This window comes from Engystomops pustulosus, unplaced genomic scaffold (assembly GCF_040894005.1).
Source record: "Engystomops pustulosus unplaced genomic scaffold, aEngPut4.maternal MAT_SCAFFOLD_86, whole genome shotgun sequence".
Lineage (NCBI taxonomy): Eukaryota > Metazoa > Chordata > Amphibia > Anura > Leptodactylidae > Engystomops > Engystomops pustulosus.
Window position 1 is genome coordinate 334,322 of NW_027284973.1, and position 24,499 is coordinate 358,820.

Consider the following 24,499-nt stretch of genomic DNA (forward strand, 5'->3'; position numbering starts at 1 on the left):
AAATAATTATAGCCCCAAATAATATATATAGCACCCCCCCCCCCAGTATAAAATAATTATATCCCCAAATAATATATATAGAACCCCCCAAGTATAAAATAATTATAGCCCCAAATAATATCTATAGCATCCCCCCCAGTATAAAATAATTATAGCCCCAAATAATATATATAGCATCCCCCCAGTATAAAATAATTATAGCCCCAAATAATATATATAGCATCCCCCCAGTATAAAATAATTATAGCCCCAAATAATATCTATAGCACCCCCCCCCAGTATAAAATAATTATAGCCCCAAATAATATCTATAGCACCCCCCCCCAGTATAAAATAATTATAGCCCCAAATAATATATATAGCATCCCCCCAGTATAAAATAATTATAGCCCCAAATAATATATATAGCATCCCCCCCAGTATAAAATAATTATAGCCCCAAATAATATCTATAGCATCCCCCCAGTATAAAATAATTATATCCCCAAATAATATATATATAGCATCCCCCCAGTATAAAATAATTATACCCCCAAATAATATATATAGCATCCCCCCCAGTATAAAATAATTATAGCCCCATATAATATATATAGCATCCCCCCCAGTATAAAATAATTATAGCCCCAAATAATATCTATAGCATCCCCCCCCCAGTATAAAATAATTATAGCCCCAAATAATATCTATAGCACCCCCCCAGTATAAAATAATTATAGCCCCAAATAATATATATAGCACCCCCCCAGTATAAAATAATTATAGCCCCAAATAATATCTATAGCATCCCCCCAGTATAAAATAATTATAGCCCCAAATAATATATATAGCACCCCCCCCAGTATAAAATAATTATAGCCCCAAATAATATCTATAGCATCCCCCCCAGTATAAAATAATTATAGCCCCAAATAATATATATAGCACCCCCCCCAGTATAAAATAATTATAGCCCCAAATAATATCTATAGCATCCCCCCCAGTATAAAATAATTATAGCCCCAAATAATATATATAGCACCCCCCCAGTATAAAATAATTATAGCCCCAAATAATATATATATAGCACCCCCCCCAGTATAAAATAATTATAGCCCCAAATAATATATATAGCACCCCCCAGTATAAAATAATTATAGCCCCAAATAATATATATATAGCATCCCCCCCCAGTATAAAATAATTATAGCCCCAAATAATATCTATAGCATCCCCCCCAGTATAAAATAATTATAGCCCCAAATAATATATATAGCATCCCCCCCAGTATAAAATAATTATAGCCCCAAATAATATCTATAGCATCCCCCCCAGTATAAAATAATTATAGCCCCAAATAATATCTATAGCATCCCCCCCCCAGTATAAAATAATTATAGCCCCAAATAATATCTATAGCATCCCCCCCCCAGTATAAAATAATTATAGCCCCAAATAATATCTATAGCATCCCCCCCCCAGTATAAAATAATTATAGCCCCAAATAATATCTATAGCATTCCCCCCCAGTATAAAATAATTATACCCCAAATAATATATATAGCATCCCCCCCAGTATAAAATAATTATAGCCCCAAATAATATCTATAGCACCCCTCCAGTATAAAATAATTATAGCCCCAAATAATATCTATAGCACCCCCCCAGTATAAAATAATTATAGCCCCAAATAATATCTATAGCATCCCCCCAGTATAAAATAATTATAGCCCCAAATAATATCTATAGCACCCCCCCCAGTATAAAATAATTATAGCCCCAAATAATATCTATAGCATCCCCCCCCAGTATAAAATAATTATAGCCCCAAATAATATATATAGCATCCCCCCCAGTATAAAATAATTATAGCCCCATATAATATATATATAGCATCCCCCCCCCCAGTATAAAATAATTATAGCCCCAAATAATATCTATAGCACCCCCCCCCAGTATAAAATAATTATAGCCCCAAATAATATATATAGCACCCCCCCAGTATAAAATAATTATAGCCCCAAATAATATCTATAGCATCCCCCCCCCAGTATAAAATAATTATAGCCCCAAATAATATCTATAGCATCCCCCCCAGTATAAAATAATTATAGCCCCAAATAATATCTATAGCACCCCCCCCAGTATAAAATAATTATAGCCCCAAATAATATATATAGCACCCCCCCAGTATAAAATAATTATAGCCCCAAATAATATCTATAGCATCCCCCCCCCAGTATAAAATAATTATAGCCCCAAATAATATATATAGCATCCCCCCCCCCAGTATAAAATAATTATAGCTCCAAATAATATATATAGCATCCCCCCCAGTATAAAATAATTATAGCCCCAAATAATATCTATAGCATCCCCCCCCCAGTATAAAATAATTATAGCCCCAAATAATATCTATAGCGTCCCCCCCAGTATAAAATAATTATAGCCCCAAATAAAATCTATAGCATCCCCCCCCCCAGTATAAAATAATTATAGCCCCAAATAATATATATAGCATCCCCCCCAGTATAAAATAATTATAGCCCCAAATAATATATATATAGCATCCCCCCCCCCAGTATAAAATAATTATAGCCCCAAATAATATATATAGCATCCCCCCCAGTATAAAATAATTATAGCCCCAAATAATATCTATAGCATCCCCCCCCCAGTATAAAATAATTATAGCCCCAAATAATATATATAGCATCCCCCCCCCCAGTATAAAATAATTATAGCTCCAAATAATATATATATAGCATCCCCCCAGTATAAAATAATTATAGCCCCAAATAATATATATAGCACCCCCCCCCAGTATAAAATAATTATAGCCCCAAATAATATATATAGCACCCCCCCCCAGTATAAAATAATTATAGCCCCAAATAATATCTATAGCATCCCCCCCAGTATAAAATAATTATAGCCCCAAATAATATATATATATAGCATCCCCCCAGTATAAAATAATTATAGCCCCAAATAATATATATAGCACTCCCCCAGTATAAAATAATTATAGCCCCAAATAATATATATAGCACCCCCCCAGTATAAAATAATTATAGCCCCAAATAATATCTATAGCATCCCCCCCAGTATAAAATAATTATACCCCAAATAATATATATAGCACCCCCCCAGTATAAAATAATTATAGCCCCAAATAATATATATAGCATCCCCCCCAGTATAAAATAATTATAGCCCCAAATAATATCTATAGCATCCCCCCCAGTATAAAATAATTATAGCCCCAAATAATATATATAGCATCCCCCCCAGTATAAAATAATTATAGCCCCAAATAATATCTATAGCATCCCCCCCAGTATAAAATAATTATAGCCCCAAATAATATCTATAGCATCCCCCCCAGTATAAAATAATTATAGCCCCAAATAATATCTATAGCACCCCCCCCCCCAGTATAAAATAATTATATCCCCAAATAATATATATAGCATCCCCCCCAGTATAAAATAATTATAGCCCCAAATAATATATATAGAACCCCCCCAGTATAAAATAATTATAGCCCCAAATAATATATATAGCACCCCCCCCAGTATAAAATAAGTATAGCCCCAAATAATATATATAGCATCCCCCCAGTATAAAATAATTATAGCCCCAAATAATATATATAGAACCCCCCCAGTATAAAATAATTATACCCCAAATAATATCTATAGCATCCCCCCCAGTATAAAATAATTATAGCCCCAAATAATATCTATAGCATCCCCCCCCCAGTATAAAATAATTATAGCCCCAAATAATATCTATAGCATCCCCCCCAGTATAAAATAATTATAGCCCCAAATAATATCTATAGCACCCCCCCAGTATAAAATAATTATACCCCAAATAATATCTATAGCTACCCCCCCAGTATAAAATAATTATAGCCCCAAATAATATCTATAGCATCCCCCCCAGTATAAAATAATTATAGCCCCAAATAATATATATAGCACCCCCCAGTATAAAATAATTATAGCCCCAAATAATATATATAGCACCCCCCCCAGTATAAAATAATTATACCCCAAATAATATATATAGCATCCCCCCCAGTATAAAATAATTATAGCCCCAAATAATATATATAGCATCCCCCCCAAGTATAAAATAATTATAGCCCCAAATAATATCTATAGCATCCCCCCAGTATAAAATAATTATAGCCCCAAATAATATATATAGCACCCCCCCCCCAGTATAAAATAATTATATCCCCAAATAATATATATAGAACCCCCCAAGTATAAAATAATTATAGCCCCAAATAATATCTATAGCATCCCCCCCAGTATAAAATAATTATAGCCCCAAATAATATCTATAGCACCCCCCCCCAGTATAAAATAATTATAGCCCCAAATAATATCTATAGCACCCCCCCCCAGTATAAAATAATTATAGCCCCAAATAATATATATAGCATCCCCCCAGTATAAAATAATTATAGCCCCAAATAATATATATAGCATCCCCCCCCAGTATAAAATAATTATACCCCCAAATAATATATATAGCATCCCCCCCAGTATAAAATAATTATAGCCCCATATAATATATATAGCATCCCCCCCAGTATAAAATAATTATAGCCCCAAATAATATCTATAGCATCCCCCCCCCAGTATAAAATAATTATAGCCCCAAATAATATCTATAGCATCCCCCCCCAGTATAAAATAATTATAGCCCCAAATAATATCTATAGCATCCCCCCAGTATAAAATAATTATAGCCCCAAATAATATATATAGCATCCCCCCCAGTATAAAATAATTATAGCCCCAAATAATATCTATAGCATCCCCCCCAGTATAAAATAATTATAGCCCCAAATAATATATATAGCACCCCCCCCAGTATAAAATAATTATAGCCCCAAATAATATCTATAGCATCCCCCCCAGTATAAAATAATTATAGCCCCAAATAATATATATATAGCATCCCCCCCCAGTATAAAATAATTATAGCCCCAAATAATATCTATAGCATCCCCCCCCAGTATAAAATAATTATAGCCCCAAATAATATATATAGCATCCCCCCCAGTATAAAATAATTATAGCCCCAAATAATATCTATAGCATCCCCCCCAGTATAAAATAATTATAGCCCCAAATAATATATATAGCATCCCCCAGTATAAAATAATTATAGCCCCAAATAATATCTATAGCATCCCCCCCAGTATAAAATAATTATAGCCCCAAATAATATCTATAGCATCCCCCCCCAGTATAAAATATTTATAGCCCCAAATAATATATATAGCATCCCCCCAGTATAAAATAATTATAGCCCCAAATAATATCTATAGCACCCCCCCAGTATAAAATAATTATAGCCCCAAATAATATATATATAGCATCCCCCCCCAGTATAAAATAATTATAGCCCCAAATAATATCTATAGCATCCCCCCCCCAGTATAAAATAATTATACCCCCAAATAATATATATAGCATCCCCCCCAGGATAAAATAATTATAGCCCCAAATAATATATATAGCATCCCCCCCAGGATAAAATAATTATAGCCCCAAATAATATATATAGCATCCCCCCCAGGATAAAATAATTATAGCCCCAAATAATATATATAGCACCCCCCCAGTATAAAATAATTATAGCCCCAAATAATATATATAGCACCCCCCCCAGTATAAAATAATTATAGCCCCAAATAATATATATAGCACCCCCCCAGTATAAAATAATTATAGCCCCAAATAATATATATAGCACCCCCCCCAGTATAAAATAATTATAGCCCCAAATAATATATATAGCACCCCCCCAGTATAAAATAATTATAGCCCCAAATAATATCTATAGCATCCCCCCAGTATAAAATAATTATACCCCCAAATAATATATATAGCATCCCCCCCAGTATAAAATAATTATAGCCCCAAATAATATATATAGCACCCCCCCAGTATAAAATAATTATAGCCCCAAATAATATCTATAGCATCCCCCCCAGTATAAAATAATTATAGCCCCAAATAATATCTATAGCATCCCCCCCAGTATAAAATAATTATAGCCCCAAATAATATATATAGCATCCCCCCCCAGTATAAAATAATTATAGCCCCAAATAATATATATAGCACCCCCCCAGTATAAAATAATTATAGCCCCAAATAATATATATAGCATCCCCCCCAGTATAAAATAATTATAGCCCCAAATAATATATATAGCATCCCCCCCAGTATAAAATAATTATAGCCCCAAATAATATATATAGCATCCCCCCCCAGTATAAAATAATTATATCCCCAAATAATATATATAGCATCCCCCCCAGTATAAAATAATTATAGCCCCAAATAATATCTATAGCATCCCCCCCAGTATAAAATAATTATAGCCCCAAATAATATCTATAGCATCCCCCCCAGTATAAAATAATTATAGCCCCAAATAATATCTATAGCATCCCCCCCAGTATAAAATAATTATAGCCCCAAATAATATCTATAGCATCCCCCCAGTATAAAATAATTATACCCCAAATAATTTCTATAGCATCCCCCCAGTATAAAATAATTATAGCCCCAAATAATATCTATAGCATCCCCCCCAGTATAAAATAATTATAGCCCCAAATAATATCTATAGCACCCCCCCAGTATAAAATAATTATAGCCCCAAATAATATCTATAGCATCCCCCCAGTATAAAATAATTATAGCCCCAAATAATATATATAGCATCCCCCCAGTATAAAATAATTATAGCCCCAAATAATATCTATAGCATCCCCCCCAGTATAAAATAATTATATCCCCAAATAATATCTATAGCATCCCCCCCGCAGTATAAAATAATTATAGCTCCAAATAATATCTATAGCATCCCCCCCAGTATAAAATAAGTATAGCCCCAAATAATATCTATAGCATCCCCCCCAGTATAAAATAATTATAGCCCCAAATAATATCTATAGCATCCCCCCCGCAGTATAAAATAATTATAGCCCCAAATAATATATATAACACCCCCCCCCCAGTATAAAATAATTATAGCCCCAAATAATATATATAGCATCCCCCCCAGTATAAAATAATTATAGCCCCAAATAATATCTATAGCACCCCCCCCAGTATAAAATAATTATAGCTCCAAATAATATCTATAGCACCCCCCCAGTATAAAATAATTATAGCCCCAAATAATATCTATAGCATCCCCCCCAGTATAAAATAATTATAGCCCCAAATAATATCTATAGCATCCCCCCCAGTATAAAATAATTATACCCCCAAATAATATATATAGCACCCCCCCAGTATAAAATAATTATAGCCCCAAATAATATATATAGCATCCCCCCCAGTATAAAATAATTATAGCCCCAAATAATATATATAGCATCCCCCCCCAGTATAAAATAATTATAGCCCCAAATAATATATATATAGCACCCCCCCAATATAAAATAATTATAGCCCCAAATAATATATATAGCATCCCCCCCCAGTATAAAATAATTATAGCCCCAAATAATATCTATAGCATCCCCCCCAGTATAAAATAATTATAGCCCCAAATAATATCTATAGCATCCCCCCCAGTATAAAATAATTATAGCCCCAAATAATATATATAGCACCCCCCCCAGTATAAAATAATTATAGCCCCAAATAATATCTATAGCATCCCCCCCCAGTATAAAATAATTATAGCCCCAAATAATATCTATAGCACCCCCCCCCCAGTATAAAATAATTATAGCCCCAAATAATATCTATAGCATCCCCCCCAGTATAAAATAATTATAGCCCCAAATAATATATATAACATCCCCCCCCAGTATAAAATAATTATAGCCCCAAATAATATATATAGCGTCCCCCCAGTATAAAATAATTATATCCCCAAATAATATATATAGAACCCCCCCAGTATAAAATAATTATAGCCCCAAATAATATCTATAGCATCCCCCCAGTATAAAATAATTATAGCCCCAAATAATATATATAGCATCCCCCCCAGTATAAAATAATTATAGCCCCAAATAATATATATAGCATCCCCCCCAGTATAAAATAATTATAGCCCCAAATAATATATATAGCATCCCCCCCAGTATAAAATAATTATAGCCCCAAATAATATCTATAGCATCCCCCCAGTATAAAATAATTATAGCCCCAAATAATATCTATAGCACCCCCCCCAGTATAAAATAATTATAGCCCCAAATAATATCTATAGCATCCCCCCCCAGTATAAAATAATTATACCCCCAAATAATATCTATAGCATCCCCCCCAGTATAAAATAATTATAGCCCCAAATAATATCTATAGCATCCCCCCCAGTATAAAATAATTATAGCCCCAAATAATATCTATAGCATCCCCCCCCAGTATAAAATAATTATAGCCCCAAATAATATATATAGCATCCCCCCCCAGTATAAAATAATTATAGCCCCAAATAATATATATAGCATCCCCCCCAGTATAAAATAATTATAGCCCCAAATAATATCTATAGCATCCCCCCCAGTATAAAATAATTATAGCCCCAAATAATATATATAGCATCCCCCCCAGTATAAAATAATTATAGCCCCAAATAATATATATAGCACCCCCTCCAGTATAAAATAATTATAGCCCCAAATAATATATATAGCATCCCCCCCAGTATAAAATAATTATAGCCCCAAATAATATATATAGCATCCCCCCCCAGTATAAAATAATTATAGCCCCAAATAATATCTATAGCATCCCCCCCAGTATAAAATAATTATAACCCAAATAATATCTATAGCACCCCCCCCAGTATAAAATAATTATAGCCCCAAATAATATATATAGCATCCCCCCCAGTATAAAATAATTATAGCCCCAAATAATATATATAGCATCCCCCCCAGTATAAAATAATTATAGCCCCAAATAATATCTATAGCATCCCCCCCAGTATAAAATAATTATAGCCCCAAATAATATCTATAGCATCCCCTCTAGTATAAAATAATTATAGCCCCAAATAATATCTATAGCATCCCCCCCAGTATAAAATAATTATAGCCCCAAATAATATATATAGCATCCCCCCCAGTATAAAATAATTATAGCCCCAAATAATATATATAGCATCCCCCCCCAGTATAAAATAATTATAGCCCCAAATAATATCTATAGCACCCCCCCAGTATAAAATAATTATAGCCCCAAATAATATCTATAGCATCCCCCCCCCAGTATAAAATAATTATACCCCCAAATAATATCTATAGCATCCCCCCAGTATAAAATAATTATAGCCCCAAATAATATATATAGCATCCCCCCAGTATTAAATAATTATAGCCCCAAATAATATATATAGCATCCCCCCCCAGTATAAAATAATTATAGCCCTACATAATATATATAGCATCCCCCCCAGTATAAAATAATTATAGCCCCAAATAATATCTATAGCATCCCCCCCAGTATAAAATAATTATAGCCCTAAATAATATATATAGCATCCCCTCCCAGTATAAAATAATTATAGCCCCAAATAATATCTATAGCATCCCCTCCAGTATAAAATAATTATAGCCCCAAATAATATATATAGAACCCCCCCAGTATAAAATAATTATAGCCCCAAATAATATATATAGCATCCCCCCCAGTATAAAATAATTATAGCCCCAAATAATATATATATAGAACCCCCCCAGTATAAAATAATTATAGCCCCAAATAATATCTATAGCATCCCCCCCAGTATAAAATAATTATAGCCCCAAATAATATATATAGCATCCCCCCCAGTATAAAATAATTATAGCCCCAAATAATATATATATAGAACCCCCCCAGTATAAAATAATTATAGCCCCAAATAATATATAAAGCATCCCCCCAGTATAAAATAATTATAGCCCCAAATAATATATATAGCATCCCCCCCAGTATAAAATAATTATAGCCCCAAATAATATCTATAGCACCCCCCCAGTATAAAATAATTATAGCCCCAAATAATATATATAGCATCCCCCCCAGTATAAAATAATTATAGCCCCAAATAATATATATAGCATCCCCCCCAGTATAAAATAATTATAGCCCCAAATAATATCTATAGCATCCCCCCCAGAATAAAATAATTATAGCCCCAAATAATATCTATAGCATCCCCCCAGTATAAAATAATTATAGCCCCAAATAATATATATATAGCACCCCCCCAGTATAAAATAATTATACCCCCAAATAATATATATAGCACCCCCCCAGTATAAAATGATTATAGCCCCAAATAATATCTATAGCATCCCCCCCCCAGAATAAAATAATTATAGCCCCAAATAATATCTATAGCATCCCCCCCCAGTATAAAATAATTATAGCCCCAAATAATATCTATAGCATCCCCCCCAGTATAAAATAATTATAGCCCCAAATAATATCTATAGCATCCCCCCCCCAGTATAAAATAATTATAGCCCCAAATAATATATATAGCATCCCCCCCAGTATAAAATAATTATAGCCCCAAATAATATATATAGCATCCCCCCCCAGTATAAAATAATTATAGCCCCATATAATATCTATAGCATCCCCCCCAGTATAAAATAATTATAGCCCCAAATATATATATAGCACCCCCCCCAGTATAAAATAATTATACCCCAAATAATATATATAGCATCCCCCCCAGTATAAAATAATTATACCCCCAAATAATATCTATAGCATCCCCCCCAGTATAAAATAATTATAGCCCCAAATAATATCTATAGCATCCCCCCCCCCAGTATAAAATAATTATACCCCAAATAATATATATATAGCATCCCCCCCCAGTATAAAATAATTATAGCCCCAAATAATATCTATAGCATCCCCCCCCCAGTATAAAATAATTATAGCCCCAAATAATATCTATAGCATCCCCCCCCAGTATAAAATAATTATAGCCCCAAATAATATATATAGCATCCCCCCCCAGTATAAAATAATTATAGCCCCAAATAATATATATAGCATCCCCCCCCAGTATAAAATAATTATAGCCCCAAATAATATCTATAGCACCCCCCCAGTATAAAATAATTATAGCCCCAAATAATATATATAGCACCCCCCCCAGTATAAAATAATTATAGCCCCAAATAATATCTATAGCATCCCCCCAGTATAAAATAATTATACCCCAAATAATATATATAGCATCCCCCCCAGTATAAAATAATTATAGCCCCAAATAATATCTATAGCATCCCCCCCCCAGTATAAAATAATTATAGCCCCAAATAATATATATAGCATCCCCCCAGTATAAAATAATTATAGCCCCAAATAATATCTATAGCACCCCCCCAGTATAAAATAATTATAGCCCCAAATAATATCTATAGCACCCCCCCAGTATAAAATAATTATAGCCCCAAATAATATCTATAGCATCCCCCCCAGTATAAAATAATTATAGCCCCAAATAATATCTATAGCATCCCCCCCCCCAGTATAAAATAATTATAGCCCCAAATAATATATATAGCATCCCCCCCAGTATAAAATAATTATAGCCCCAAATAATATATATAGCATCCCCCCCCAGTATAAAATAATTATAGCCCCATATAATATCTATAGCATCCCCCCCAGTATAAAATAATTATAGCCCCATATAATATCTATAGCATCCCCCCCAGTATAAAATAATTATAGCCCCATATAATATATATAGCCCCCCCCCCCCTGCAGTATTAATTATTAGCCACAATTAATTAAATACATGAAAAATAATAAAAATCATACTCACCTGCAGGCAGTTGCTCCCTCGCCGCGGCTCCGGTGTTCACGCGGCTCTTCTGTGAGCCGCCGCTCCGCACAGTGACACAGGCGCATGACGTCATGGCGCCTGTGTCACTGCTTAGAACGGAGCGACGCAGCTGCCGGAAAGGCGCTGCGTCGCTCCGCATATAAATCGCGCCTGTGTCTTAAAGAGACAGGCGCGATTTATTTAGCTGGTGGGCGATTCGGGCGTTAATGGACGCCCGAATCGCCCACTTTAGAGCGGCGAATTTCGCCGCCCTTTACAGGGACCCGCATTCTGCCGCCTGAAGCGAGATTTTCATCTCGCCTCATGGCAGATGCGGCCCTGGCTGTAGCTCCACGTATGGCCGTGTACTGTGGCTGTAGCTCCATGTATGGCTGTGTACTGCGGCTGTAGCTCCATGTATGGCTGTGTACTGGTGCTGTAGCTCCATGTATGGCTGTGTACTGTGGCTGTAGCTCCATGTATGACTGTGTACTGTGGCTGTAGCTCCATGTATGGCTGTGTACTGTGGCTGTAGCTCCATGTATGGCCGTGTACTGTGGCTGTAGCTCCATGTATGGCTGTGTACTGTGGCTGTAGCTCCATGTATGGCCGTGTACTGTGGCTGTAGCTCCATGTATGGCCGTGTACTGTGGCTGTAGCTCCATGTATGGCCGTGTACTGTGGCTGTAGCTCCATGTATGGCTGTGTACTGGGGCTGTAGCTCCATGTATGGCTGTGTACTGCAGCTGTAGCTCCATGTGTGGCTGTGTACTGCTGCTGTAGCTCCATGTATGGCTGTGTACTGCGGCTGTAGCTCCATGTATGGCTGTGTACTGTGGCTGTAGCTCCATGTATGGCTGTGTACTGCGGCTGTAGCTCCATGTATGGCTGTGTACTGCTGCTGTAGCTCCATGTATGGCTGTGTACTGTGGCTGTAGCTCCATGTATGGCCGTGTACTGTGGCTGTAGCTCCATGTATGGCTGTGTACTGTGGCTGTAGCTCCATGTATGGCTGTGTACTGCGGCTGTAGCTCCATGTATGGCTGTGTACTGTGGCTGTAGCTCCATGTATGGCCGTGTACTGTGGCTGTAGCTCCATGTATGGCCGTGTACTGTGGCTGTAGCTCCATGTATGGCTGTGTACTGGGGCTGTAGCTCCATGTATGGCTGTGTACTGCGGCTGTAGCTCCATGTATGGCTGTGTACTGCGGCTGTAGCTCCATGTATGGCTGTGTACTGTGACTGTAGCTCCATGTATGGCTGTGGCTCAATGTATAGCTGTGTACTGTGGCTGCAGCTCCATGTATGGCTGTGTACTGTGGCTGTAGCTCCATGTATGGCTGTGTACTGCGGCTGTAGTTCCATGTATGACTGTGTACTGCGGCTGTAGCTCCATGTATGGCTGTGTACTGGGGCTGTAGCTCCATGTATGGCTGTGTACTGTGGCTGTAGCTCCATGTATGGCTGTGTACTGTGGCTGTAGCTCCATGTATGGCTGTGTACTGCGGCTGTAGCTCCACGTATGGCTGTGTACTGCGGCTGTAGCTCCATGTATGGCTGTGTACTGCGGCTGTAGCTCCATGTATGGCTGTGTACTGCGGCTGTAGCTCCATGTATGGCTGTGTACTGTGGCTGTAGCTCCATGTATGGCTGTGTACTGTGGCTGTAGCTCCATGTATGGCTGTGTACTGTGGCTGTAGCTCCATGTATGGCCGTGTACTGTGGCTGTAGCTCCATGTATGGCTGTGTACTGTGGCTGTAGCTCCATGTATGGCTGTGTACTGTGGCTGTAGCTCCATGTATGGCCGTGTACTGTGGCTGTAGCTCCATGTATGGCTGTGGACTGCTGCTGTAGCTCCATGTATGGCTGTGTACTGTGGCTGTAGCTCCATGTATGGCCGTGTACTGTGGCTGTAGCTCCACGTATGGCTGTGTACTGTGGCTGTAGCTCCATGTATGGCCGTGTACTGTGGCTGTAGCTCCATGTATGGCTGTGTACTGTGGCTGTAGCTCCATGTATGGCTGTGTACTGACCCTGTAGCTCCATGTATGGCTGTGTACTGGTGCTGTAGCTCCATGTATGGCTGTGTACTGTACCTGTAGCTCCATGTATGGCTGTGTACTGTGGCTGTAGCTCCATGTATGGCTGTGTACTGTGGCTGTAGCTCCATGTATGGCTGTGTACTGCTGCTGTAGCTCCATGTATGGCTGTGTACTGCGGCTGTAGCCCCATGTATGGCTGTGTACTGTGGCTGTAGCTACATGTATGGCTGTGTACTGTACCTGTAGCTCCATGTATAGCTGTGTACTGCGGCTGTAGCACCAGGTAGGGCTGTGTACTGTGGCTATAGCTCCATGTACGGCTGTGTACTGTGGCTGTAGCTGCATGTATGGCTGTGTACTGGTGCGGTAGCTCCATGTATGGCTGTGTACTGGTGCTGTAGCTCCATGTATGGCCGTGTACTGTGGCTGTAGCTCCATGTATGACTGTGTACTGCGGCTGTAGCTCCATGTATGGCTGTGTACTGTACCTGTAGCTCCATGTATGGCTGTGTACTGCGGCTGTAGCTCCATGTATGGCTGTGTACTGTGGCTGTAGCTCCATGTATGGCTGTGTACTGCGGCTGTAGCTCCATGTATGGCTGTGTACTGTGGCTGTAGCTCCATGTATGGCTGTGTACTGTGGCTGTAGCTCCATGTATGGCTGTGTACTGCTGATATAGCTCCTTGTATGGCTGTGTACTGCTGCTGTAGCTCCATGTATGGCTGTGTACTGCGGCTGTGGCTCCATGTATGGCTGTGTACTGCGGCTGTAGCTCCATGTGTGGCTGTGTACTGGTGCTGTAGCTCCATGTATGGCTGTGTACTGGTGCTGTAGCTCCATGTATGGCTGTGTACTGTGGCTGTAGCTCCACGTATGGCCGTGTACTGTGGCTGTAGCTCCACGTATGGCCGTGTACTGTGGCTGTAGCTCCATGTATGGCCGTGTACTGGGGCTGTAGCTCCACGTATGGCCGTGTACTGTGGCTGTAGCTCCATGTTTGGCTGTGTACTGTGGCTGTAGCTCCACGTATGGCCGTGTACTGTGGCTGTAGCTCCATGTATGGCCGTGTACTGTGGCTGTAGCTCCACGTATGGCCGTGTACTGGGGCTGTAGCTCCACGTATGGCCGTGTACTGTGGCTGTAGCTCCACGTATGGCCGTGTACTGTGGCTCTAGCTCCACGTATGGCCGTGTACTGTGGCTGTAGCTCCATGTATGGCTGTGTACTGTGGCTGTAGCTCCACGTAGGGCTGTGTACTGTGGCTGTAGCTCCACCTATGGCTGTGGACTGCTGCTGTAGCTCCATGTATGGCTGTGTACTGTGGCTGTAGCTCCATGTATGGCTGTGTACTGTGGCTGTAGCTCCATGTATGGCTGTGTACTGTGGCTGTAGCTCCACGTAGGGCCGTGTACTGTGGCTGTAGCTCCACGTAGGGCCGTGTACTGTGGCTGTAGCTCCACGTATGGCCGTGTACTGTGGCTGTAGCTCCACGTATGGCCGTGTACTGTGGCTGTAGCTCCACGTATGGCCGTGTACTGTAGATGTACTTCCATGTATGGCTGTGTACTGTGGCTGTAGCTCCATGTATGGCTGTGTACTGTGGCTGTAGCTCCACGTATGGCTGTGGACTGCTGCTGTAGCTCCATGTATGGCTGTGTACTGTGGCTGTAGCTCCATGTATGGCTGTGTACTGTGGCTGTAGCTCCATGTATGGCTGTGTACTGTGGCTGTAGCTCCACGTAGGGCCGTGTACTGTGGCTGTAGCTCCACGTAGGGCCGTGTACTGTGGCTGTAGCTCCACGTATGGCCGTGTACTGTGGCTGTAGCTCCATGTATGGCCGTGTACTGTGGCTGTAGCTCCATGTATGGCTGTGTACTGCGGCTGTAGCTCCATGTATGGCTGTGTACTGTGGCTGTAGCTCCATGTATGGCTGTGTACTGCGGCTGTAGCTCCATGTATGGCTGTGTACTGTGGCTGTAGCTCCATGTATGGCTGTGTACTGCGGCTGTAGCTCCATGTATGGCCGTGTACTGTGGCTATAGCTCCATGTATGGCTGTGTACTGCTGCTGTAGCTCCATGTATGGCTGTGTACTGTGGCTGTAGCTCCATGTATGGCTGTGTACTGGTGCTGTATCTCCATGTATGGCTGTGTACTGTGGCTGTAGCTCCATGTATGGCTGTGTACTGTGGCTATAGCTCCATGTATGGCTGTGTACTGTGACTGTAGCTCCATGTATGGCTGTGTACTGTGGCTGTAGCTCCATGTATGGCTGTGTACTGCGGCTGTAGCTCCATGTATGGCTGTGTACTGCGGCTGTAGCTCCATGTATGGCTGTGTACTGCGGCTGTAGCTCCATGTATGGCTGTGTACTGCTGCTGTAGCTCCATGTATGGCTGTGTACTGCGGCTGTAGCTCCATGTATGGCTGTGTACTGTGGCTGTAGCTCCATGTATGGCTGTGTACTGCGGCTGTAGCTCCATGTATGGCTGTGTACTGCGGCTGTAGCTCCATGTATGGCTGTGTACTGTGGCTGTAGCTCCATGTATGGCTGTATACTGTGACAGTAGCTCCATGTATGGCTGTGTACTGTGGCTGTAGCTCCATGTATGGCTGTGTACTGTGACAGTAGCTCCATGTATGGCTGTGTACTGTGGCTGTAGCTCCATGTATGGCTGTGTACTGTGGCTGTAGCTCCATGTATGGCTGTGTACTGGGGCTGTAGCTCCATGTATGGCTGTGTACTGCGGCTGTAGCTCCACGTATGGCCGTGTACTGTGGCTGTAGCTCCACGTATGGCCGTGTACTGCGGCTGTAGCTCCATGTATGGCTGTGTACTGTGGCTGTAGCTCCATGTATGGCTGTGTACTGGGGCTGTAGCTCCATGTATGGCTGTGTACTGCGGCTGTAGCTCCACGTATGGCCGTGTACTGTGGCTGTAGCTCCACGTATGGCCGTGTACTGTCGCTGTCGCTCCACGTGTGGCGGTGCACTGCGGCTGTCGTGTGTTGCCTTTGCAAGCTTTATGTATGGTAGTGCAGCGCAGCTCTAGCTAAATGTTTGGATAGTTAGGCATTAGCTAATATAACTGTCAGCTTTCCAGGAACATTCACCTTCTTTTAAGGATACAACTGACCCATACCCACTGCTCCTGACCACCAGAAGTAGACATTGGTTCCTCCAGACCACCAAGAACAGCCACTAACTGCTCCTGACCACCAGGGACAGAGACTCACTGATCCAGTGCCACTAGGATCACATACTAGACACCCCCTCCTCTAGACCATCAGGACCAGACTCACTCCTCCGGACTACCAGAGACAGACATTTACTCCTCTAGACCACCAGGAGCAGACACTCCCTCCTTGAATCCCATGCACCTTCTCCTCCAGTCCACCAGGGCCACATGCTATATTCCCTCCTTCATTTGTCTCCCAGATGTGGAACATTCAGAATGGGCACAATCTGCACAGACTGCAGCGGGTGGAGGAGGCGGAGGTCACCTGTTTGCTGCCTTTGAGGGAGAACACCTACCTGAGCGTGGGATGGAACAGGAAGATCATTGTCTATGATGTCACCAGTGCAAAGGTAGGTACCCAATGCTCCTGCACACGAGGGAGCTGCTCAGGTCAGCAATGTGCCCCCTGTCATTGTATGGGTGGTCTCTTCCTCGTAGGGCGTTGGGTAATGGTTACAGCTCAATGTTCTCCCTGTCTTCCTCAGAAAACGTTGGTGCCCGCTGGGGAGTCTTGGGGCGGTGGGCACCTGCACTCGGAGGACATCCTGGCTGCAGATTATTGCCCCTCGCTGGGGCTCCTGGTGACGGCCAGCTACGATGGTGAGATCATTGTGTGGAACACTGATACACAGAGGGTGTTTGTGTATCTCAGGAGGTGCCCCCCAGGCAGAAGGTGCGCTGCGCCCCAAGCCTCACGGATGACTGCTCGCTGCACTAAGGAATCTGCTCAGACGCCTCGGCCGAGGACAAGCGGTGACTGTGGGTAAGGGACGCTCCAGAAGCCAAGGTCCCATGGGGTCATCTGTCACCCTAAAGTCTTTTGTCTTGCAGGTGTCAGCCGCCGGTGGACAGCATCTACTTCCTTCAGCATCGATCATCCCAAAAAGAGGCAGCCATGGTGGTGAGCTCCGAGACCGGGGTGATGCGATGGTGGAGCATCTTCTCCCGACACAGGAAGTATGGTGAGAAGGGCTGCGGGAGCCCCTGGGTCAGATGGTATCCCTGAGGCCACACATGAGGATGTTTGGTGTAGGGGTATGTCAGTGGTCCGCAGCAGATAAGGCAAGTCATGAGGTTGTTGTGGGGTATCAGGTATATGGGGGGGATGGCACGAGACATGAGGACAGCCAAGGGGCGACCTCTGTCAGTCATCCCCCACTAGTCATAGATAAGGAAGCCCATGATGTTGTGTGCTGCAGTGTAGGGTATATGGTGACAACGTGCACATAGTACAGACTGCACAGGAGGGAGGAGACTGCACAGGAGGGAGGACACTGCACATAGTACAGACTGCACAGGAGGGAGGAGACGGCACATAGTACAGACTGCACAGGAGGGAGGACACTGCACATAGTACAGACTGCACAGGAGGGAGGAGACTGCACATAGTACAGACTGCACAGGAGGAGGACACTGCACATAGTACAGACTGCACAGGAGGGAGGACACTACACATGGTACAGACTGCACAGGAGGGAGGACACTGCACATAGTACAGACTGCACAGGAGGGAGGACACTGCACATAGTACAGACTGCACAGGAGGGAGGGCACTGCACATAGTACAGACTGCACAGGAGGAGGACACTGCACATAGTACAGACTGCACAGGAGGGAGGAGACTGCACATAGTACAGACTGCACAGGAGGGAGGACACTGCACATAGTACAGACTGCACAGGAGGGAGGACACTGCACATAGTACAGACTGCACAGGAGGGAGGAGACTGCACATAGTACAGACTGCACAGGAGGAGGACACTGCACATAGTACAGACTGCACAGGAGGGAGGACACTACACATGGTACAGACTGCACAGGAGGGAGGACACTGCACATGGTACAGACTGCACAGGAGGGAGGACACTGCACATAGTACAGACTGCACAGGAGGGAGGACACTGCACATAGTACAGACTGCACAGGAGGGAGGACACTGCACATAGTACAGACTGCACAGGAGGGAGGACACTGCACATAGTACAGACTGCACAGGAGGAGGACACTGCACATAGTACAGACTGCACAGGAGAGAGGAGACTGCACATAGTACAGACTGCACAGGAGGGAGGACACTGCACATAGTACAGACTGCACAGGAGGGAGGACACTGCACATAGTACAGACTGCACAGGAGGGAGGACACTGCACATAGTACAGACTGCACAGGAGGGAGGACACTGCACATAGTACAGACTGCACAGGAGAGAGGACACTGCACATTGTACAGACTGCACAGGAGGGAGGACACTGCACATTGTACAGACTGCACAGGAGGGAGGACACTGCACATAGTACAGACTGCACAGGAGGGGAGACACTGCACATAGTACAGACTGCACAGGAGAGAGGACACTGCACATAGTACAGACTGCACAGGAGAGAGGACACTGCACATAGTACAGGCTGCACAGGAGAGAGGACACTGCACATAGTACAGGCTGCACAGGAGGGGAGGACACTGCACATAGTACAGACTGCACAGGAGGGAGGACACTGCACATAGTACAGACTGCAGAGGAGGGGAGGACACTGCACATAGTACAGACTGCACAGGAGGGAGGACACTGCACGTAGTACAGACTGCACAGGAGGAGGACACTGCACATAGTACAGACTGCACAGGAGGGAGGACACTGCACATAGTACAGACTGCTCAGGAGAGAGGACACTGCACATAGTACAGACTGCACAGGAGAGAGGACACTGCACATAGTACAGACTGCTCAGGAGGGAGGACACTGCACATAGTACAGACTGCACAGGAGGGAGGACACTGCACATAGTACAGATTGCACAGGAGGGAGGACACTGCACATAGTACAGACTGCACAGGAGGGAGGACACTACACATAGTACAGACTGCAGAGGAGGGAGGACACTGCACATAGTACAGGCTGCACAGGAGGGGAGGACACTGCACATTGTACAGACTGCACAGGAGGGAGGATACTACACATAGTACAGACTGCACAGGAGGGAGGACACTGCACATAGTACAGACTGCACAGGAGGAGGACACTGCACATAGTACAGACTGCACAGGAGGGAGGACACTGCACATAGTACAGACTGCTCAGGAGAGAGGACACTGCACATAGTACAGACTGCACATTGTACAGACTGCACAGGAGGGAGGAGACGGCACATAGTACAGACTGCACAGGAGGGAGGAGACTGCATATAGTACAGAATGCACAGGAGGAGGATGCTGCACATTGTACAGACTGCACAGGAGGGAGGACACTGCACATAGTACAGACTGCACAGGAGAGAGGACACTGCACATAGTACAGACTGCACAGGAGGGAGGACACTGCACATAGTACAGACTGCACAGGAGGGGAGACACTGCACATAGTACAGACTGCACAGGAGAGAGGACACTGCACATAGTACAGACTGCACAGGAGAGAGGACACTGCACATAGTACAGGCTGCACAGGAGGGGAGGACACTGCACATAGTACAGACTGCACAGGAGGGAGGATACTACACATAGTACAGACTGCACAGGAGGGAGGACACTGCACATAGTACAGACTGCACAGGAGGAGGACACTGCACATAGTACAGACTGCACAGGAGGGAGGACACTGCACATAGTACAGACTGCTCAGGAGAGAGGACACTGCACATAGTACAGACTGCACAGGAGGAGGACACTGCACATTGTACAGACTGCACAGGAGGAGGACACTGCACATTGTACAGACTGCACAGGAGGAGGACACTGCACATTGTACAGACTGCACAGGAGGAGGACACTGCACATTGTACAGACTGCACAGGAGGAGGACACTGCACATTGTACAGACTGCACAGGAGGAGGACACTGCACATTGTACAGACTGCACAGGAGGAGGACACTGCACATTGTACAGACTGCACAGGAGGAGGACACTGCACATTGTACAGACTGCACAGGAGGAGGACACTGCACATTGTACAGACTGCACAGGAGGAGGACACTGCACATTGTACAGACTGCACAGGAGAGAGGACACTGCACATTGTACAGACTGCACAGGAGAGAGGACACTGCACATAGTACAGACTGCACAGGAGGGAGGAGACGGCACATAGTACAGACTGCACAGGAGGGAGGACACTGCACATAGTACAGACTGCACAGGAGGGAGGACACTGCACATAGTACAGACTGCACAGGAAGAGGACACTGCGCATAGTACAGACGGCACAGGAGGGAGGAGACGGCACATAGTACAGACTGCACAGGAGAGAGGAGACTGCACAGGAGGGAGGTCACTGCACATAGTACAGACTGCACAGAAGGGAGAACACTGCACATAGTACAGACTGCACAGGAGGGAGGAGACTGCACAGGAGGGAGGAGACTGCACAGGAGGGAGGAGACGGCACATAGTACAGACTGCACAGGAGGGAGGAGACTGCACAGGAGGGAGGAGACTGCACAGGAGGGAGGAGACGGCACATAGTACAGACTGCACAGGAGGGAGGAGACTGCACAGGAGGGAGGAGACGGCACATAGTACAGACTGCACAGGAGGGAGGAGACTGCACAGGAAAGAGGAGACTGCACATAGTACAGACTGCACAGGAGGGAGGACACTGCACATAGTACAGACTGCACAGGAGGGAGGACACTGCACATAGTACAGACTGCACAGGAGGGAGGACACTGCACATAGTACAGACTGCACAGGAGGGAGGAGACTGCACATAGTACAGACTGCACAGGAGGGAGGACACTGCACATAGTACAGACTGCACAGGAGGGAGGACACTGCACATAGTACAGACTGCACAGGAGGGAGGACACTGCACATAGTACAGACTGCACAGGAGGGAGGACACTGCACATAGTACAGACTGCACAGGAGGGAGAAGACTGCACAGGCGGGAGGAGACTGCACAGGAGGGAGGAGACTGCACATAGTACAGGCTGCACAGGAGAGAGGACGCTGCAAATAGTACAGACTGCACAGGAGGGAGGAGACTGCACAGGAGGGAGGAGACTGCACAGGAGGGAGGACAATGCACATAGTACAGACTGCACAGGAGGGAGGAGACTGCACAGGAGGGAGGACACTGCACATAGTACAGACTGCACAGGAGGGAGGCCACTGCACATAGTACAGACTGCACAGGAGGGAGGAGACTGCACAGGAGGGAGGAGACTGCACAGGAGGGAGGAGACTGCACAGGAGGGAGGACACTGCACATAGTACAGACTGCACAGGAGGGAGGACACTGCACATAGTACAGACTGCACAGGAGGGAGGACACTGCACATAGTACAGACTGCACAGGAGGGAGGACACTGCACATAGTACAGACTGCACAGGAGGGAGGACACTGCACATAGTACAGACTGCACAGGAGGGAGGACACTGCACATAGTACAGACTGCACAGGAGGGAGGACACTGCACATAGTACAGACTGCACAGGAGGGAGGAGACTGCACAGGAGGGAGGACACTGCACATAGTACAGACTGCACAGGAGGGAGGACACTGCACATAGTACAGACTGCACAGGAGGGAGGACACTGCACATAGTACAGACTGCACAGGAGGGAGGAGACTGCACAGGAGGGAGGACACTGCACATAGTACAGACTGCACAGGAGGGAGGCCACTGCACATAGTACAGACTGCACAGGAGGGAGGAGACTGCACAGGAGGGAGGAGACTGCGCAGGAGAGAGGAGACTGCACAGGAGGGAGGACACTGCACATAGTACAGACTGCACAGGAGGGAGGGCACTGCACATAGTACAGACTACACAGGAGGGAGGAGACTGCACAGGAGGGAGGAGACTGCACAGGAGGGAGGACACTGCACATAGTACAGACTGCACAGGAGGGAGGAGACTGCACAGGAGGGAGGAGACTGCACAGGAGGGAGGAGACTGCACAGGAGGGAGGAGACTGCACAGGAGGGAGGAGACTGCACAGGAGGTAGGAGACTGCACAGGAGGGAGGACACTGCACATAGTACAGACTGCACAGGAGGGAGGAGACTGCACAGGAGGGAGGAGACTGCACAGGAGGTAGGAGACTGCACAGGAGGGAGGACACTGCACATAGTACAGACTGCACAGGAGGGAGGAGACTGCACAGGAGGGAGGAGACTGCACAGGAGGGAGGAGACTGCACATAGTACAGACTGCACAGGAGGGAGGAGACTGCACAGGAGGGAGGAGACTGCACATAGTACAGACTGCACAGGAGGGAGGAGACTGCACAGGAGGGAGGAGACTCCACAGGAGGGAGGAGACTCCACAGGAGGGAGGAGACATGAAAAATAGTGCAGTCTGTATTATGTGCAAAGTCTGAGAAATTATTTTACTGCATAGTTAGAGGATAAACTTGCGCAACCAGAATATAATCTCTGGGCCCATGTTTCCCCTATGACCCCCTATTTCTCCTAATGCAGTGAGGGCGGAGCTCTTTTACTGGTGGCGGAGTTTATTTAGTAGCAGTCGGTAGTCTGCAGCGTGTTCCTTCATTAGGTTACATAGAGGTCTGTGGAGAGTGGAGAGGGAGTCACAACAGAGATGAGCAGAGACGGGGCACCTCCTCTTGTATACACAGGTGGGTTTATGGGGGATCATACATCATTCTCCTCTTACTCACAGACTTCTTCTACGCCCCGCACAGTGCAGAGGAGGCGGTTCTGGCACTGACCACTGACCAGCATGACCACATCCTGGTGACCGGTGACACGGCCGGAATGCTCCACGTCTGGGACATCTCACAGTATGGCCTCCAGCCAGCAGAGAGGGTGAGTGTGGGGCCCCAGGATGCATGGGGGACACAATGGGGCAGATTTACTTACACGATCCTGTCGAGATCCCCGAGGTGCGTTCTTTGACGAGCAATTCTTCAAGATCGTGCGTCCGATATCCTGCATGTGTCGCTTCCCCGCTCAGGTCCCCGGAGTTCACCTTCTTCTTCCTGGTGCATGTAAGTGCATTGTCCGTGTATAATGCGCTGTGCGGGGAGTCACTAAGATCCTGCCCCCGATATCCTGCATGTGTCACTTCCCCGCTCAGGTCCCCGGAGTTCACCTTTTTCTTCCTAGTGCATGTAAGTGCATTGTCCGTGTATAATGTGCTGTGCGGGGAGTCACTAAGATCCTGCACCCGATATCCTGCATGTGTCGCTTCCCCGCTCAGGTCCCCGGAGTTCACCTTCTTCTTCCTGGTGCATGTAAGTGCATTGTCCGTGTATAATGCGCTGTGCGGGGAGTCAGTAAGATCCTGCACCCGATATCCTGCATGTGTCACTTCCCCGCTCAGGTCTCCGGAGTTCACCTTCTTCTTCCTGGTGCATGTAAGTGCATTGTCCATGTATAATGTGCTGTGCGGGGAGTCACTAAGATCCTGCGCCCGATATCCTGCATGTGTCACT

At 44.3% G+C, this 24,499-nt stretch overlaps 1 protein-coding gene across 1 annotated transcript in view; it reads left to right on the forward strand.

The window, feature by feature from the left end:
* Positions 1-24,499, forward strand: part of LOC140106905 (cilia- and flagella-associated protein 337-like) — a 316,979-nt gene that overhangs the window by 241,917 nt on the left and 50,563 nt on the right. Inside the window, exons 7-10 of the mRNA XM_072131544.1 lie at positions 17,300-17,449; positions 17,585-17,862; positions 17,931-18,061; positions 23,725-23,870. Coding sequence (XP_071987645.1) covers positions 17,300-17,449; positions 17,585-17,862; positions 17,931-18,061; positions 23,725-23,870 — 705 coding nt within the window. The remainder of the gene's footprint in view (positions 1-17,299; positions 17,450-17,584; positions 17,863-17,930; positions 18,062-23,724; positions 23,871-24,499) is intronic.